Genomic DNA, 16,464 nt, shown 5'->3' with positions numbered 1-16,464 from the left:
AATCCCAATTTTCCATGTGGCGTTCCTCAATTATTTCTTCTATATCGGCTGATATTAGCGCTATTTGTTCATCATTTAATTTTGCGTTGTCTTTTGGACTTCGTTGCATTTCTCTTTTGACTAGGGCTCCCAACTGTAGACTAATACGTTTATGATCACTTCCTAGGCTGTCCTTCCCCTCTTCGTCTATTTCCATTATTGCGAGCTTGCTATAGATGCCCTGCGACATTAGACAGTAGTCAATGGTTGTTTGCCTGTTACGGGATTCCCACGTGATTTGACCCTCACATTTAGTTTCTCTATTGACAATAACTAAGTTGTGCCGCTCACACAAGTCTAGCATTAACTTCCCGTTACAATCTGTGTATCCATCCAGATCACAGCCTGGTAGAGCGCCCTCCTTTCCATCGTGTCGCCACCGTGTATCGCCACAAGTAGGGCTGGAGGCTATTGACGCGCACCAGTGATCTGTGACGCGCACTTCTGTTCCCATTTGTTGCGCTCTCAATGGTACCTTTTCCACTGGTCACTTGCGAATCTGTAACTGTATTCCGTCGGAGAGTCAACACCGGGGTTCTGATAGCCCGGGCAGCTTTTTCGGCTCGCTGTTACCACAGGCGCAATGCAGTGAATTCAGCGCCCCTGTGGACTGAGCATGAGCTGCTTCTTCACGTTCCATGAAATTGGCATCGAGAATGGGATAAAAAAAATCATCGAATACTTTCAGAAGAGTTCGATGACCTGTCTTGAGCAGGGGTTAGAATTCCTATGAACATAGTCTTGTATCAGAATGTCGGCCTAGTGATTATGTCTCACATTTAAAAGGAACAAAAAAAGGATAGGTTTTAAAGACATCCGAGACTGATCTATCAGTGAGGATTTGCAAACAATGCACAGCACTCTGTGAGTTCTGAGCTTCCTTCGAACACCCAATATGCCATCATTTAAGTAATCCTTTTTTTTTTTCTCATACGCTTTTTGGCGCACTGAATAGAACACATCATCTTCACTACAGAATATACTATTTTAGAGTGTTTGTAAACGCTTGGCGCAAAAAAAAAAAAAAAAATTCAAGCTCAAGAAAAAAGAACAAAAATTCTACCGTAGCCTGAGTCGCTTTGGGACGTTAAACCCCTATAAACCATAAACCAAAAATCCTACCATAGCCCTCCTGCTCTCCCTACAGCTCTCACCAAAAGCTTTCGAGTCGTCGACCAGGGAGGGGGGGTGCTTTAATGATAACAGCCCGATAACATTCCACGTCGTGGAAGATAACAGTGCATTCCCAGCAAACGCGGCAGCACTGACGCAAGAACGTAGAAACGGTCACCGATGTTGCGTCGAAGGCTTCGAATAGCATGCACGAACCAATCGTGACTGTACAGCTGCTGCGATAACATCACGACCTATAGCATCAGCGCATATGAAAACAGACAGTCGTGCAAGCGTGATTCACCACACCCAAATAACACGCTGGAGATGTAGATGCGCGCGACTTTCGAGATGTGATGAATGGGTGTGTCACTTGGACACACATGAACTGCTCCAAGGTCTAGGATATCAAACATGCGTATCACTGTGATAAATAACACCGCAACCTGAGCACAGTATCAACAAGGTCGTCAGAGACTTAATGCAAGTGAAACTCTGAAAACAATATTATAGTTTACACATTCGGCAACTGACAAGAGAGCTCACTGATGGGACAGTTAGAAACAAAAAGCTGTCTACGCCACCCCTGTGACCGCTCCACTACTGCAACGGCAGAAATATGCTTGTTTCTTACTTCTTTCTGGCGCTGTCCGTTGGCTGGCCTGCAGATTAAGGCAGCACCGTTGCAAATGATAGCGGTGTCATCAACGAATGCGCAGTCCGGTGTTGACTCGTCGGCCTGCAGTTCGATGACATCTAGGTCGAGGCTTCTAAGCGTCTTGCAAAATTCCTCGTGCTCTTTTCTCGCCAATTCAACGTTTATGTCGCCTATAACGCCCGACGCACACTGCTTGACGCTGTTAGGAACTCGACACACGATCGCGTGCGTATACCGCCCGAACGCCATTTTGAAAGTGCTTGTGTTGGCAAAGCAAAACTCGCTCAGTCGGACGCAAAGCAGTTGAAGTACTTGCTACTACAAGTGCAATCATATCTGTATAAGTACGAAGTATGATGTTCAGAAGAACTTGTTTACAAGCAAATATATTGTAAAATATGCATAATTGTTAATATACCTAGGCATAATATTCATCGGCTTATGATTAGAGGCAGAGGATTGGTCGAGAAGCCATCGTTATCGGCATCAATTGAATTGTGTCAAAATGGAAGCTATTCACAAAGCGTTAGTGCAAGAAGTCGAAAAATACAAGACTTTGCAGAAAGGTGAATGATCTGCAAGACTCACAGTGTTGTAAATACCTAGTTTACACATCACCTTTTGGAGCCAATTCGGTTACTACCTGAAGTAGGGTTGCTGTGTGGCTTTGCTTGGGTTTGCCGGAGACGCCCTGCACGCGGCCGCCCCAGTGCTGGTTTGTGAGCTAGGCGTGTCAGATATGTGTAAACCCGACGGCTGTCTTAGTGATCCAGAGGAACATTAATGACACAGTATAGCATGCTTCTCTCTAAGCACATGCTTTATTTTTTCGTGTACGTGCTGTGGGAGCTGAAGTGAAGTTGTGATTGTGGGCTGATGATGAGGTTCGTGGTGATGGAACCTGATCAAAGCAAATTCGTAAACTAATAAACGTAGCTTTGAACTAATTTGCGAAGTTGCTGGGCAAGATTACATTAAAAGTGAGTTGTTTATAACCGTTGCCTATTTCTGCTTTCTTAATTCATCGTTTTGTATCATTTTCTGGTGGCCGCCCACGCGGTAGTGTTGGCGGCCGATTACCAGGACTGCGAAAGTGATCATTTCGCCTGTCGATAAATGGACTAATGCGTTAATCAGCTGTAAAATTTACAAACCCGTCGAGTTATTGGTCTTTTTTTGCTAGGGTCTTTCCAAGTTTTATTATGCTTTTCGCACTGTTACTGCGCAAAGCAGCAGCTGCGTAAGCCAGGTTCGTTCGGCGGGTGTGCAACATGCCATAATAGGCAAACGAGAACGACGCTGTCTCATATATTCTACGGAAGGTTGCGTATATCATTTCTGAACGACTGATTATGAGCTTGTTAATGGTTTTTATTGAACGGGAATTTTTTTCCAATACCTCAATTATTTTTTGCTCTCTCAGCTTCGTACTATGAGTTTCTTTTATTGGCACTGCGTTGCCGTAACACGTTGCTGTATTCCGCAGGCTTGAATATGAAGGCTTTATAAAGCTCCTTACTAACCTTTCTTGCTGATCGGATGTCATACACTTCTGTGAATTAAATAATCATATTCAACGTGTCATTCCTGTAGCAGTTGCTAGCACTTCCCGTAAAAAAAAAAAAAAAATCTGTTCTTTGCTGTGCTCATGTGTACTAGCGCTGTGAACCGAGTGTACGTCAGAGGTACTGCAGGCGGTGTAATGTTATGTCACTGGCACTATGATAGTTCACCATGCATACTTCCACTAAAATTTCATGGGGGTGTGGTGGTATAGGGAGCAGCTTAAATTAACTTACCAGTTTAAAAGGCCTTTTCACATAGATGTATTGAGATTCGCATTCCATATCCTGTCTGAGCTTGCTTGTAGTGGAGTGGAAGATACAAGCCTGAGGTAACAGTCTCCACAAGTGGGCTGTTCTCATGTGCTCAAAAGCCGACCATACTATCTGGCCTCGAAGCCATCACCTCCCACTCGTAGCCTCCACCCCACTATTGACATGTTGAGGGATAGAGCGCACACGTGTACGCATGCACGCATGCACCAGTTGAATGATTTACCCTAATAATCTGTGAGGGCACTTTATGCTTAGCACAGTGCAGAAAGAAGTAGTCCGGAGTGGGTGTGTTTTAACTGCCATTGTGTTACTGAGTGTCGCACAAAAATTACTAGTCTAAAGAATTTGTGTTTTGATATTTTTCCTGCAGACTTCCAAAAGACATACAATCTGCGGCAGAAATTGGACTCCCAGTTGAATGAAAACAGCGTTGTCAAAGAGGTAACACTGTTACTTAATTTCATTGATGATGAACACCTGTGATGTGCATTATTAATTCTGATTGATTGTTCAGTAACAAAACTGTGGTACTTCTTTTATGTATGTCACACATTTTTAATGCAGGCGTGTACAGACATTACACATTTGTCTGAGCTCCTGAGTAGTATGCTTCATTGCACAGCGCCACCATCCGGTAGCTTTTGGGTTTGAGGTAGCTTGCCTCTGGGCACACTTAGCATGTGCTAAGAGACAGTCTGTCCTGAACCCAGAAGCCCGCAATAGGTGTCACTGACACATAACAGGGCACTCTGTTTGAGCATTCTAGATGAGTGTATGGTTCTCTGTGCTGCTAGCAGCAAAGATGACTGAATACAGAAGCGTGAACTGGAATTCCTTGTGTGCGAAGTGGCTTGTCTAAAACAGAAGTTGCAAAGGAATTCAACATCCCTAAGTCAGCGCTGTCACGGATCCTTAAAAACAAAGGCGCCACTCAAGGGGCTGTCAAGAGTGGGACCTTCGCTGCAAATCGGATGTGGATCAGGACAACGCCATATGAAGAACTTGGAAAGGTTTTTTTTTTTGTGGTTTAAGCGTGCGCGGAGTGCCAATTTTCCGATATGCGGTCCCATTTTGGAGCAGAAGGCGCGGGAAATAGCCTTGCAAATGGAATCGAACATTTCAGTGTCAGTGATGGATGGCTGAGCCGATTTAAAAAGCGCCATGACCTTATCTTTAAAACCATCTCAGGCGAAGTGCTGCAGTCAACAGAGCAGTTTACACCGACTGGCAACAGGAGAGGCTGCAGGAGACTTTAAGCAGCTATGAGCCGCGAGACGTTTTAAACATCAAAGAGATTGGCCTTTTTTATAAGGCCCTTCCATCGAAGACTCGCGTACGAAGGTGAAGCCTGCACAGGTGGGAAACATGGCAAGGAGCGCATTACTGTACTGGTGGGTGCAAATATGACAGGGGATGAAGAGTTGAAGTTGCTCGTGGTAGGGAAGTCGAAGCACCCACGTTGCTTTAAGGGTGTTCGAGACGTTCCAGTGAAATACCAAGCAAATGGAAGAGCGTGGATGACGATGGCAATTTTCAAAAATTGGCTACTGGAGGAAGACGCATGATTTACTAGGCAGGGCAGGAAAGTTGTCTTCAGCGTGGATAATTGCCCTGTCCATTGCCAGGTGGAAGGGCTGAAGTCAATCAGTCTTGAATTCCTACCAGCCAATGCCACAGCCGTCATCCATCCAATGGATCAAGGAGTGATCCAGAACTTAAAGGTTCACTACCGCCGCCAGTTGCTCCACCGAATGCTGCTTTGTGCTGACAGTGGGATGAATTACATCATTGACTTGCTGGCATTCATACACATTTTGGCCCATGCCTGGGAAGAAGTGCAGACGACGACAGTGAAAAGTGCTTCCATCATGCTGGCTTTGAAGCACAAGAACCAGTACCACATGAAGAGGCAAGCACAAGTGCTGATGTTGATACTGAGGCCGACACCATATTCAGCCAAGTAGTGCCCGATGCCCCTTTCTCGCATCAGGACTATGAGGCATTGGGTGCAAATGTGGCCACCTGTCGCGAGGAAATCCTCGAGGAAATGATTGCTGAAGTGCAAGCTGAGGACCGATCCTCCTCCAGTGATGAGTGTGAGGAGGATCCTGGGCCCTGTACAGTGCAGCTAGAGATGCGGTTGTGCTTTTGCAGCACTACTTTGAGCATGAAGAGGGTGCAGAATTTCTTCCTAGCCTCTCAAACATGCACACTTCCTTTGTAAAAAAAAGCAACTGAATAATGTGAAGCAAACCACTATTCATTCTTTTTTTTCTGCACGCCCACTCAGTAAGGGCTGAAGCAATTTTAATAAAGTTATGCTTCATGAAATATGCATACTTTGCTTACATGCAACTTCTGATAAATGGAACATTTTTTTAATCCCCTTCAAGTTCCGTTTGGATGGTGTCATCACGTACTTGGACGATATTCTCATGACTGTTTCATCAGAAACTGAATGTTTCTGATGATTTGCTGCGGTACTGGGACGTCTACAGCAGGCTGGCTTGAAAGCCAGTGAAGCGAAGTGTTTGTTCGCTGTTCCTAGGCTGAAGTATCTGGGGTTCTGGATCTCCGCCAAAGGTGCGCAGCCTACCAAAGAGAAGGTGCGAGCTATTGTTGAAGCACTTTTGCCGACTAACAAGAATGAGCTGCAAGCGTTCTTGGGACTACTCGCATTCAACTGCCGGTTTATCAAGTACCATGCTAAGATTGCCGAGAGTCTGCATCGGCTACTCAATAAGGGAGCCAGTTGGAAGTTGTCTTCTGAACACCAGTTGGCTTTTGACGAACTTAAGGAGGTGCTTAGCGATTCTACAGCACTAGGGTGAGAACAAGGCCATTTTCTTCTCCTGTGACGTGTCACCATACAGTCTTGGCACTGTTCTCGTGCAGCCATGTTCATGGGAAAGAGGTTCCAGTGCTTATGCTTACAGAACTTTGGGCAAGTCAGAAAGGAATTACTCGCAACTTGACAAGGAGGGACTTGAAATAGTTTACATTATGATCTACTTCCTCCAGTACGTTGCTGGACAGGAGGTTGTCGTTTACATGGATCACAAGTCGCTGCTGGGTATAATGGGACCGGATCGTCATATTCTCCAAGGATGCTGCGATGGTGCCTCATACTGGCCGCTTATAACTACAAGTTGTTATATCGACCTGGCACGAAGCATCAAAATGCCGATGCTCTGAGTCGCCTGCTGTTGCCTAGCATCAATGACAAGTCTACGCCACCGGGGGATATCTTAATGATTGAGGCAGTGCACATAGCTCCCTTAACGGCCGCTAATGTAGCGAACCTCACTAGAAGAGACCCTGTTCTGGCTGCCGTTTATCGCAGTCTTCAGGCTGGCGACTACACAGCGTGGGTTGGAATAGATTTTGCTCCGTACAGGGCTCGGAAATCGGAACTGTACACACAAAGGGTTGTGCTCTATGGGGATCGTGTAGTCATTTCGGTTGGTCTCCGGGATGGGCCCATCCGACTTCTACACGTCAGTCATCGAGGAATGACAGCTATGCGACAAGCTGCACGCAGTCATTTGTGGTGGCCATGGCTTGACCAGATATCGAAGAGTGTGTGACTGGATGTCAGATATGTCAGTCGTATGTCAAAGTTAGACCCGCGACCCCCATGCCAACATGGGCAAGACCTGAAACTCCCTGGTCAGTGCTTCATCTGGATTTTGCAGGCCCAGCCAATGGGAACTGTTACCTCATCGTGGTAGACACAACCACAAAGTGGCTTCAAGTTTGCCACCTACGAACTTTGATGTCAGCTACGGTCATCGAAGAGCAACATTCAATGTTTGCCACATTTGGCATTCCAGAGATGAACGTCAGCGATGACGATTCGGCATTTTCATCGACAAAAGCTAAGGTGTTTTGGCAGAGGAACGGCATATGACATGTCACAAGCTCGCCATACCACCGTGCTACCAATGGACGAGCTGAGAGAATGGTTCAAGAGACTAAAGTGGCGCTCCACAGATTTCAGAAGGGAAGCCTTGCATGTCGGCTTTCAAGGTTCCTGTTCACGCAACACACTCATCAGACGCCAGCCAAGCTGATGTTTGAACATCAGCTCAGGACGGCCTTAGGTTCGATTCGTCCAGCAAGTGCGCCCATTGAGGAACACAAGAGCCTATCCATTCCTGTCTACATGGCAGGACAACCTGTGTTTGTGCGCAATTTCACCGGCTCACTGAAGTGGTGGGCTGCCAGCGTCACCAGACAGATTGGCAGGCGTTCATATGAGGTATCTCTGCTTGACGATGGCCCACTTCAAAAGGAGACATGTCCACCACATGCGAAAGCACCTGTCTACCGACGACGAAGGCTTTGAACAGAGCACATTGTTCCGTTACCCAGATCTGGCACACACGGAGCTACCCGGGATCTCGCATGTTTCCACCCAAGACGCCGCCATGGCTCCCCCAGAAGTGTTGGACAGCTTTGACTCTCCTACCTCTGTTACTGGCAGTGCTCCATCCATATCGGTCCTTTCTCCCAGATCGTCGCACGGAAGACAGCTTAAAAAACCTGACTTTTACACTTGTTAAAAAGCTGCGCTGAGGGAAGAAATGTTATATTCTGCCAGGGGTCCCTCTGGGCGCCTGGCGACGACAACGAAGTGCGTGCTTGGGGGCCTTTCTGGGGCACTCGCTGTCCTAGGTAAGGCTACGGGCAGCAGCCCTGTGTTCCTAAAATAAATCTTGTTCTGGTTCCAACTCAGCTGATACAACAGACGCTAGCATGAAACTATGCAGAAGCTTCAAAAAGAAAATGTCATGTTCTGGCTAATGTGACTGTTCAGCTGCCGTTCCATATTTGATCATCTCCGTGTCACAGTAATGCGTATTGCGACACCCCGTCAGTTAAAAATGCTGCCCAGGAGTATTTGAGCCCAAAGTCAACCAGTGGGTGCGCTATGCGCATACACACCTTTTAGGCTGTTGGAGGCAACACACGCACGTGATGTGGGCGTGGTGCCGAGACCTGACCATTGCGCAGGTGCGATGGTGCCATGCCACACCAGCAAGAAAGCTTCCCTCCAAGAAAGCACGCTCCCGGAAGACGGCTTCACGCAGTTTTGCATGAAGGTGCATGGAAGCTGTCTTGTGGGGGTATACTTTCTTGCACAGAAGCATTTAATATATTCCTTTCTTTGGCAGTGCCATGCGGACGCCCTGCGAGTTCTGTCACAGGGTTGCCATGGTTCGCGGTCGCTGCGAAAGTTCGTCTTAGCCAGCGTGCATGCAAAACAGTTAGCCCTAAGTGGATTTTTTTTGTTCATTTAAACCATGTGGGGAACTAACCAAATGATCTCACATTGTTCATCTTAACCGAGAGTTCATCGTAATGGGAGTCTACTGTAGTTTTTGTTCCCTCCAGATGCCATGAAAAAGGAGACCAGTGTCATGGGTTCGACTCACATTCGTGGCTATTTATATGATTTATTTTTTACCTTAACGTGGCGTTGCTGTTGCTAGGTGATGGTACAACATCCAAAGATTCTTGGTCAGTGTTGGTGAGCGTGTGAGTGCTTTCGCGCTAAAATTTTCTACGCTCATGTACATTTGTGGTGAAGAGAGCAGCCGCAGTGTACTTTCCCGCTTGTGTGCTTCTCGTGCTTACGTCTTCGTGTCAGCCGAGCACCGCATCCAGGGACATTCATTCCAGTTGTGATTCATTGCCATAGCCATAATGCACATTTAAACTGCTATGTCAACCTTATTCGTACTAGGCCAGTGTGCATTAAAAATGGATGGAACTAGAGTTGCCACATTTGCACTTTGCTATTTGTTTCAGTTGTGCAATGTGATGACCTCAGCACTCCGGCATAAGTTTTTAAAACAACGAAGCCAGGTTTAGTGCAGGAGTGCGCACTCCAGGAAGGATTGCCGAAGATGCTGATGCTTGAGCCAGCACAGAGATTGATCAGAATTGCCCTGGCTAAGAAAGATATGGAGGCAAATGAGTTGGATTAATTGCTTCTTGGTGAGGCAAGCACAAGTGTGCAAGGAAACATGAAACATGACAGACCTGGCTGACATAAATGAAAAACTGGTGAGGTTTTAATGTAAAGGAGATTTAGTAGTTTTTCGAGCTTTGTGAAGAAAGGTGAAGAGCTACAAATCAGCACATTCAAGCTACTGTGCTCGCGATTATATGCAAAGTATGGGCTCTTCCAATAAACATTGTATGACATGTTTCACTAAGGCATCTCCTCTTCAATTATGCAGCATAAAACTTAGAACTTAAGACCTGTCAGATGCAAAGTGTGTGCCATTAATAGCAGACTTAATGGTGTAGCACACCTTTAAAACAGACTCAAACTTTTTAGCATCGTCTGCCATTGTTAGAGATTTAGAACTGAAAATCCATATGCTCCAAAGTGCTTCAGGTTTAAAATTTTTGTGCTTCAAAAATTACTCAAAATTGAATTTTATGAACACTATCACTGATACCTGCTCCATTTTGTTGCTTCGAAACCTTCTTCAAAATGCCATGAGCCATTAGCATCACTGAATGTTGTGGTAATGGGAACTGTATCTGTAATGCACTTTTCTATATGTTTATGCATGTCATACTGCTCATGAAAAGAATGCTAACAGTTGTTCAACGTGGCAAAATCACCAAATTAGCTTGAATTTGAAAGCTTGCAGAGTATTAGTCACAACAGCTGAACAATGCGATCACTGAATCACTGGAGCTAGTGAAAAGTATCATGTTAAAGTTTTATTTGTGTCAAGATGACAGAAGCAAATTGGGGCTCTACAGTGAAAGTCAGAGATTGCCTTGGAGGGCACCGTCAGTTGCGGTGCATTTCTTGAAAATTGAAATGGGGGAGAGCCTGTTACTTATGCTGGTGATTATGTTTCGAGAGCAGTGTATATTTCATCTCATGCTAGGTTGAGCACGTAAATGGAAGAGCTTATTGTGTCTTGTTTCATAATGAGTAGAATTTTGGAATGTTTGCATTGTTATAATATAAGAGCTGCTGCTTCCATTCAATTGCAGATTTTTTTTATTTTGTGACCCCTAATATTGTTCTGCAATCCATTTGTCATCTGCGCAGGAGCTGGATCTTCTGGAACCTGAGGCTGGAGTCTACAAGCTGATTGGTCCTGTACTTATCAAGCAGGGCCTTGACGATGCCAAGCAGAATGTCAACAAAAGGCTAGAATACATCACAGCAGAACTGTTAGTACTGTTTGATTTTTCGGGCTAATTCTGATAGTTGAAGCTACTTGTTTTTATAGTCTGCTATTCTAGTGGCTAATGGTTTTACATATGTTGCTATAATCTATTACTGCAGTATTACACATCATGACATCTTGCCAAGCATTCGTGTTGTAGATGTAAGGTGCAGGCTAACTGGTAGTAAACAGGAAGTACAGAAAAGCATTTGCTGAGGTAGGAGGTGTACCGGAAGCCTTTGTGAGTAATTGCACATCTGTTCTCTTTGTCCAGATTGTACCTTGCATTTAAAACTGAGTAGAGAACTCACTTTCTTAAGCACTCTGCTGTTCATGATTTCTTTTGTAGTGCACCTACGTGAATCAGTAGGAGAAGCTTTTCATCTCTGTGTCTCATGATACTTTTTGAGATGCTTGACTGGCAAAGTGATATTCAGTGAAAGCAAAAATACTTTTGCTTCCCAGTTGCTCTCCTATCTGCATGCCACTTCTGGTAACAATGCTTATTGTTGACACCTTTTTCTGCACACATGCTCACGCCCATGCGCGGTTACGCATTTCGTCATCTAAAATTCCAAATGTGGGGCATTAGCCAAAGCTGTTAGTTGAATATTTACAAAGTGAAACAAAGTACAGAGCTTAGTACACTAAAGAGGCTCAGCGTTGTACCAAAACATATATTCTTTGTTGGTATCCCGCTATGAAGAGTCACGAAAGTATGGGTGTGGGCATGGCATAATTAATAGAGGTCATTGTTAGTGGAAGTTACGGTTTCACATTTAAAGGGTAAACATTGAATTCTCTTTCACATGAAATGCTTTTAATGATGCTCAGGACTTGTGATAAGGGCTATTTAGACAAGACTAGTAAAATTGTAAATATACTCGATTGGTTTTATAATTTCATTACTTGCTACTGAAAAAAGTGGTAAACTGAAAGCAGAATGTAAATGTCACAAACTCTATTTATTCTGACCACCTCTCTCTAATCCACACCATTCAGACCTCTGGGCACTATGGACAAAATATTCTTATTTCAACATGCAACATCTTCTTGTAGCAGACAATACCAGCAGTGTAATACTGTGCATTCCTAGGATAGGCCGTGATACAAACGAAGCATGAAGGCACTTGCATTTCTGAGTATTCGCATTCCACACGTTTGTCAGCTCGAACTCTTGGGAGCAAATACTTGGCGGAGGTCATGCAACATTGCTTGTGTTTGGGATCACCAAGTACTTCGGTGATGGTAGTGCTACTGTACCTAATCTAGAAGTTCTCAGACATTGATTAGACTTTTGGTCCTTTTGTATACATTGTGTTTTGGAGAAATGATCCATTTTCTGCAAATTTCTATGTGGTATTCGGAACTGAATTTTTTTTTTCCTTTTTGCATCACATCATGCCATTATATAAGTAGTAATTTCTGCATAATACATAACTTTGTTTGGAAACTAGGTGTAAAGTGTAGTTAAAAATAGTTTTTATATATGACTAAGTACTAGGAAAGCCAGGTTGCACCTTGAAACAGTGATAGAATGACACTGTAAGGGAAGTTCGAATTGGTGCGAAAACTCACAAGAATATGTTAATAAACTACGATTTTGAGAATAGCGTATGTGGTATATGTAAATCCTTCACCAGCAGATGTTTGGGAAAGGGTCATGAAGTACTTCCCAAGCCCTAGCTCTATTTACTGTCAGGAACACGTTTCCTAGCGTTGGCAAGGGGCTGTACATCAGATATGGCTTTATGACTTAAAGGGACCCTGAAATGATTTCGGTGGACATATTCTAGTGCAACAGATCTGTAGAGGTGGTCTTAGTTTGTATTTGAGTCAGATTTGAAAGCGAAAGCTCTGCGTGGGCCACGTAATTTAGAAATAATTTTTAATAATTGCTGCTCGCAGTACCTCGCAACCGATTAGGGTAACACACCTCACCGCGCGCCCCCTACCCCAATGATGTCAGTGGGCAGAAGAGCCAGCCTTCAAGCTCGCCCCTTCTGCCCACTGACATCATTGGGGTAGGGGGCGCGCGGTGAGGTGTGTTGCCCTAATCGGTTGCGAGGTACTGCGAGCAACAATTATTAAAAATTATTTCTAAATTATAGGGTCCACACAGAGCTTTCAAATTTGACTCAAATACCCACAGAGATCACCTCTACAGATCTCTTGCACTAGAATATGCCCATTGAAGTCATTTCAGGCTCCCTTTGATTTCTTATTGTTATGCATCTTAGGAGGCACAGTAATTTGTTGGGTTTGTTGGTTTTATACTCCTGTCAAGCGGACAAGATAAGTGCACTTACGGACAGTGTCACTCGCTATTAAGTCATCATCATCATCATCAGCCTGACTACGCCCACTGCAGGGCAAAGACCTCTCCCATGTCTCTCCAATTAACCCTGTCCTTCGCCAGCCGCGGCCACCATATTCCCGCAAATTTCTTAATCTCATCCGCCCACCTAATTTTCTGCCGCCCCCTGTTACGTTTGCTTTCTCTTGGAATCCACTCCGTTACCCTTAAGGACCAGCGGTTATCTTGCCTATTAAGTGCACTTTGTCAAATCTAAACATCGCAAGTGAGTCACGAGGGCTGAGTGCGTAACCTCGACAGCAGCGACTTTGAATGCACAATATGTACGGTGCATAAAAAGTACTCACAAGTTTACTTTACTTGCTATAACACGTTTTTTTTTAAATATTTCTTCATGCTGCACGCCGCCATCTTGTTTGTTGTCAAAATTCTGGATAGTCTTGGCTGTTCTTGTCTTTTTTTCTATTTCTATTTTTTTTTTCATTGTTAGAACTGCTTGAGCTCATTTTATTTGCGCTATCATGTCAAACAGTCAATTTTTTTTTTTTTTTCCGTCGACCTCTTAAAAAATTTCACTCATTTCGTGACACCATTTTTTTTTTTTACTACAAGTGCACTTTGCCTTCCTGCTTAGCACCACATAGCCTAAAGTGTCACTTGGGATGCACAAGCCTACTGCTCGTAAGTGCACTTAACTTTTCGCTTGACAGGAGTATCAGTCAGGCATGTTTTTATTTTCAAAAATCGAAGCTTAGATTTGTAAACGCAAGTAGCCAGCCTGCAATACATACATATAGTTAATTTTGTAATCGTTTGCCAAAAGTCATACTATTGTTGTCAATAAAGAAATGCCATCATATCTGAACTTAATAATGCTACATGACTTAGTCTGCTTGATAATTCGAGTGTATGTTGGCCTTAGAGCTGTGCTTAGTTGCGTAAATCTTTTAAGCCTGCAACATGACTTGTATTTTTGCTCTCTCTTCCTGTTCAATTACATCTCAGGAAAAGGCATGACACACTGCTTAAGGACTTAGAGAAGAAGCAGGAAGCTCAGAGGGAGGCCATCCACAAGTTGGAACAGCAAATCCAGCAGTCCCAAGGAAAAGGTGCTGTCAAGATGTGATTAACTTAAATTTGTATAAATTCTCCTGCTTGTGAAACTTATGTTGAGTTATTTGTTAAGACTGTGTTTTCTGACACAAAATTATAAATCCCATTTCCGCATTTCTTTTGAAAAAGTGGCATCTAAAAATGAAATCAGAGTTTTACTCGAATGACAGAAACCTTGAAGTGTAAAAGGGTTTCCAATAAACCCACACCACTGCTAAATGAAATGTTAAATAAATGCTTTGTGCTGTCTTTTTCTAGTGTGCCTCCTCAGTTTGTACTTCATTGCATGGTTATTCACAAATAGTGCATAAACAGTCTCAGAATGCCAACATCATCATGGGTGTACCACTCTGCAGCCGAGCTGCATGCACTGTGATACCATTGGGCTCAACACCTCAACCTATCCTAAAACATTTTTAAACAGTTGTGATCTGAGAACCCTGACCATGCCCTGGTTCAACCAAATTTGTGTCCATCGTTACTGCGCCTTTCCTTTCCTTTGCTCAAGAAACATTTTTGCGTTTTCTCTCAGGTGCTCCTGAGCACTGAAACTTTCAGTACATTGTTACTAGGCCTGAGCAACAGTTACGTGTATTCGCAATGTCCGTAGACCGTATCACCACCTGATGGTGAGAGCAAGAAGTACCAGGAAGAGGGTACTGTGGGTGACTGGACAGCAGTGTAAGCGCGTTTCTTGTTTGGTGAGCGGCATATGCGATGATGCAGTGATAGCATAGAGGTATAGCATCCGCCTCATGTGCAGAAGGACCAGGGTTCGAATCCCGGTGCCGTTAATCAGAAAGAATTTCGGTTGGCTATTCTGCACAGGGGAAGGCAATGAGGGGATTAAAGAGGGAAGAGAGAAGGAACGGGAAACAGTCACAATCTGTCAATCAAGGCAGTCTCTCTCAAAAAACAAAACAGTGCCTTGTAAGCCTTGATGGCAGTCGACTGTTGTGGCCACAGACCGAGGGTCTTGGCCTCTGTGAAAGGGCGAGGATCAAGGCGGTCCAGAGCACAACGCAGCTTATGTCTTTCGGTCACAAAGACAGGGCACTCGCACAAGAGATGAGTGATTGTCTCTTCACAGGCACAGTTTACAGAAGAAGGGCTGTCGGCCATCGCGATCTGAAAAGCATACTTATTTGTGAAGGCAACGCCGAGCCATAGACGACACAGTAATGTTGCTTCACAACACGCTACATCACACAGAAGATGGAGGCGCAGTCCAGGGTCCAATGCCCGAGGCAACGGTTGCAGAACTCTCCCGTGTTCTACACTGAAAGTGTAAGCTCCAGCCTCAAGGAACGAAACCCAAACGCTGCATCAGCTCTCGTTAGAGGGATATTGACAGGGATTCCGTCATTGTGGGCAGAATGGGCAGCTTCGTTGGCCTGGTGATTGCCATGAATACCGCAGTGGCCCGGCAGCCACTGGAAAATTATGTTATGTCCTTTCAATGTAGCGCCATGGTACAGCTTACGAATTTCTGCAACGAGTTGTTCGTGTGACCCGCGGCATAGTGCAGCTTGCAGGCCTTGAAGGGCTGCTTTAGAGTCGGTAAAAACTGCCCAGTCATGTGCAGATTCCTGAGTGATGAACTGAACTGCAGCCCGTGGGGCAGCTAGTTCTGCACCAGTTGAAGTGAGATAGGACAGATAAGGCGTATACAGTACTAAGGGGCGAGCATGTACTTTACTATCATGGATTTGTGGACAGATGAGAGGTAGGTGTGGGATTCCTCATCAATCGGGATATAGCTGGCAACATAGAGGAGTTCTATAGTATTAATGAAAGGGTAGCAGCTATCGTAATTAGGCTGAATAAGAGGTACAAACTAAAGCTGGTGCAGGCCTACACGCCTACATTGAGCCATGATGACCAGATCGTTGAAAGCTTCTATGAAGACATGGAATCAGCAATGAACAAAGTAAAATCACAGTATGCTGTACTGAAGGGCGACTTTAATGCAAAGGTAGTTAAAAAGCAGGCTGGAGACCATGCAGTAGGTGACTATGGCATAGGCTCCAGGAACAGCAGGGGGAAGTTGCTAGTAGAGTTCGCAGAGAGAAATAATTTATGGATCATGAATACCTTCTTCTGGAAACGAAAGAATAGGAAGTGGACGTGGAAGAGTCCAAATAGTGACAATAAAAGTGAAATAGACTTCATACTATGCGC

General features: G+C 44.5%; 2 protein-coding genes across 2 annotated transcripts in view; one reads left to right on the top strand and one right to left on the bottom strand.

Moving 5' to 3' along the window:
- LOC149352438 (N(G),N(G)-dimethylarginine dimethylaminohydrolase 1) overlaps positions 1–2,091 on the bottom strand; it is a 46,245-nt gene extending 44,154 nt beyond the window's left edge. Inside the window, exon 1 of the mRNA XM_089581612.1 lies at positions 1,787–2,091. Coding sequence (XP_089437738.1) covers positions 1,787–2,059 — 273 coding nt within the window. The 5' untranslated portion in view covers positions 2,060–2,091. The remainder of the gene's footprint in view (positions 1–1,786) is intronic.
- A 195-nt stretch (positions 2,092–2,286) lies between these two features.
- Positions 2,287–14,540, top strand: Pfdn6 (prefoldin 6). Its single transcript, XM_089581609.1, has 4 exons — positions 2,287–2,376; positions 4,019–4,089; positions 10,733–10,857; positions 14,176–14,540. Exons 1-4 carry the CDS (start codon positions 2,316–2,318, stop codon positions 14,294–14,296), a joined length of 378 nt encoding a protein of 125 aa, XP_089437735.1. The 5' UTR covers positions 2,287–2,315; the 3' UTR covers positions 14,297–14,540.
- Positions 14,541–16,464: the final 1,924 nt, after the last annotated feature.

This window comes from Amblyomma mixtum, chromosome 3, assembly GCF_055824585.1.
Source record: "Amblyomma mixtum isolate Tamu chromosome 3, ASM5582458v1, whole genome shotgun sequence".
NCBI classification, from domain to species: Eukaryota; Metazoa; Arthropoda; class Arachnida; order Ixodida; family Ixodidae; genus Amblyomma; species Amblyomma mixtum.
This window is presented reverse-complemented; position numbering and strand designations above follow the sequence as displayed.

Bases quoted from the DNA above. Each gene is read 5' to 3' on its own strand.
- Pfdn6 (XM_089581609.1), top strand. From the start codon at position 2,316: ATGGAAGCTATTCACAAAGCGTTAGTGCAAGAAGTCGAAAAATACAAG. The intron at 2,377-4,018 runs GTGAATGATCTG...TTTTTCCTGCAG, and splicing joins ATACAAGACTTTGCAGAAAG to ACTTCCAAAAGACATACAAT. The intron at 4,090-10,732 runs GTAACACTGTTA...TCATCTGCGCAG, and splicing joins AAAACAGCGTTGTCAAAGAG to GAGCTGGATCTTCTGGAACC.